This window comes from Copidosoma floridanum, unplaced genomic scaffold (assembly GCF_036245765.1).
Source record: "Copidosoma floridanum isolate Cflo_tuat_1 unplaced genomic scaffold, Cflo_Japanese_pri ptg000034l, whole genome shotgun sequence".
In the NCBI taxonomy this organism is placed as follows: Eukaryota; Metazoa; Arthropoda; class Insecta; order Hymenoptera; family Encyrtidae; genus Copidosoma; species Copidosoma floridanum.
This window is the reverse complement of record NW_028321911.1, coordinates 7,875,829-7,877,892: the sequence shown is the minus strand read 5'-3', so window position 1 is coordinate 7,877,892 and position 2,064 is coordinate 7,875,829. Positions and strand designations below refer to the sequence as shown.

Sequence of the window (2,064 nt, the reverse complement as noted above, 5' to 3'; positions counted from 1 at the left end):
ATTAGTTGTACGAGGGTGGATTGATAAGTTTCCGGCCTGACCAAGAGATGGTGCCACTAGGCCTACCTTGAGGTGGCGTTCTATAGTACCATCCTTAGATAGCCTGTAGCTATAGTTTTAGTCCAACCGCCATGTTAGTTTAGGTTTGAGAGCACGCTGAACAAGACGCCTCTGTGTTTTTCGTAAAAATGGAAAGCTGGAAAATCGTGCTGTCATCAAATACTTTTATTTGAAGGGGTTAAAGCCAAAGGAAATTAAAGAAGAGATGGACTCAACACTGGGGACATCCTCCCTATCATATTTAACCGTTAAGCAGTGGGTTTCCGAGTTTAAAAAGGGTCGTGTGAGCACCTCTGATGAGCCTCGCTCAGGACGCCCCATTGAGGTCACAACTCCAGATATGATCGAAAAAATATATCAAATAGTGCTGAAAGACCACAGATTAAAAGTGCGTGAGATAGCTGAGACCTGTAAGATGTTATATGAACGTGTACAAAATATTTTGCACCAACATTTGTACATGGAAAAGCTCTGTGCAAGATGGGTGCCGCGTTTGCTAACAGTTGACCAAAAATTGATTCGAAAGAACATTTCTACCGCCAATTTGGCGTTGTATAAGCGTAATCCAAGCAAATTTTTGCGTCGATTCGTAACCGTTGACGAAACTTGGGTCCACCACTACACTCCTGAAACCAAAGAACAGTCTAAACAGTGGATTGGACCAGGGGAACCAACTCCAAAGAAGGCAAAAACAAATTTTTCGGCGAACAAGGTTATGGCTACTGTTTTTTGGGATGCAAGAGGTATTATATACATTGATTCCCTTGACACTTTACACTTTACGCTTTGCAAAGCTTCTGTTGCTGAGGTGAATAATTCGTGAGGTATTCAAATAGTACCATATATCCTTTAAAGACCAGCTCTGGCAGCAAGTGGCTTTAACGTCCCAACTATTCCATTGCATGGTCCCTTGCTATGAGACGTAGGGAAAAAATTCCATTCAGCTAATAGTCCATAATCTTCTACATGATAAGTAAGATTAATAAAGTTTTTTTGTTTTTGTACTGTGTGCTTAAATCGTCCAAAAAATATATTAATTTATTAAAACCTTTTAAATTTGTCTTAATAAAGTCTACAAGTTGTTTTTTAAAAAGATCAACAGCAACTGTGTTATGATGCAAGCATCAGAAATGCAAGCAGAACTTTTGACATTTAATTCATCTTTTTCATCTTTGTAGTAAATTGCGAATGGATGTACAGTTGTTTCATGATTATTTTAGTTCACACATTGTATGAAATTTTGTAAAACAAATACATAACTTTTGCTAAAATCACATATCAAAATACATTTATTTTTCATTAGGTTTTTTTTTTTGAAGTCTAAAAACTCCATTTGTTTTTTGACCAAAAAAGAGTGGATCAGCAATTTTTTCAAGCCATTGCTTAAAAGTTGTAATAATTAATCTACACTAAATATCAAAGTTTGTAGTGAATTTCTATCTATTGTCACCCACTGTTTGTATTCTCGATTTGTATTCTCACTGCACATTCTCGATGAATTTGTTATCAAAATTTTGTTGTAATTCTTCAATAATTTTATCTACACCATGGCACTTATCGTATAATCTCAAAAAGCAAGTAGTAGATAGAATATTACAAGTCATACAATTCTAACAACTGCAATGATTATTTATTGGTTTTTTAGAGTTGACTGTGAAACATTTAACGTTTTCTCCATTTATCGTGAGTTTAACATTTTTACGTATTGGACACACACACTGAATGAGTACCATTGGCTCCTGCCGTACACAAAGTGTACGTCATATGCTGGCAAACTTTGGAAACTGCACTTTACTGTCGAATATTTTTTTTTTAGATAGTTCATACAATTGTTTTAAATTGTTAAAAATCAGCCGTTTTTGCATCTGTGTTTTGTGACCATCTACTATCATAGAGACGAGATCTTTTATCAGGAATAATTTTGTGTGTGTTTATCAGATTAATAGACGTTCATCGTATTGTTAGTAACATTCACTCCTAAAGATGGATGGGTCATTGGAACAG

The 2,064-nt window shown here is 35.5% G+C and overlaps 1 protein-coding gene across 1 annotated transcript; it reads left to right on the top strand.

Annotated features, from left to right (window-relative positions):
* The first annotated feature begins 265 nt into the window (after positions 1-265).
* LOC149373259 (histone-lysine N-methyltransferase SETMAR) lies at positions 266-883 on the top strand. Its single transcript, XM_089597578.1, has one exon. It carries the CDS (start codon positions 266-268, stop codon positions 881-883), a length of 618 nt encoding a protein of 205 aa, XP_089453704.1.
* The last annotated feature ends 1,181 nt before the right edge of the window (positions 884-2,064 follow it).

What these genes read in the sequence shown, in the direction of transcription:
- LOC149373259 (XM_089597578.1), top strand. Translation starts at nt 266, where the DNA reads ATGGACTCAACACTGGGGACATCCTCCCTATCATATTTAACCGTTAAG.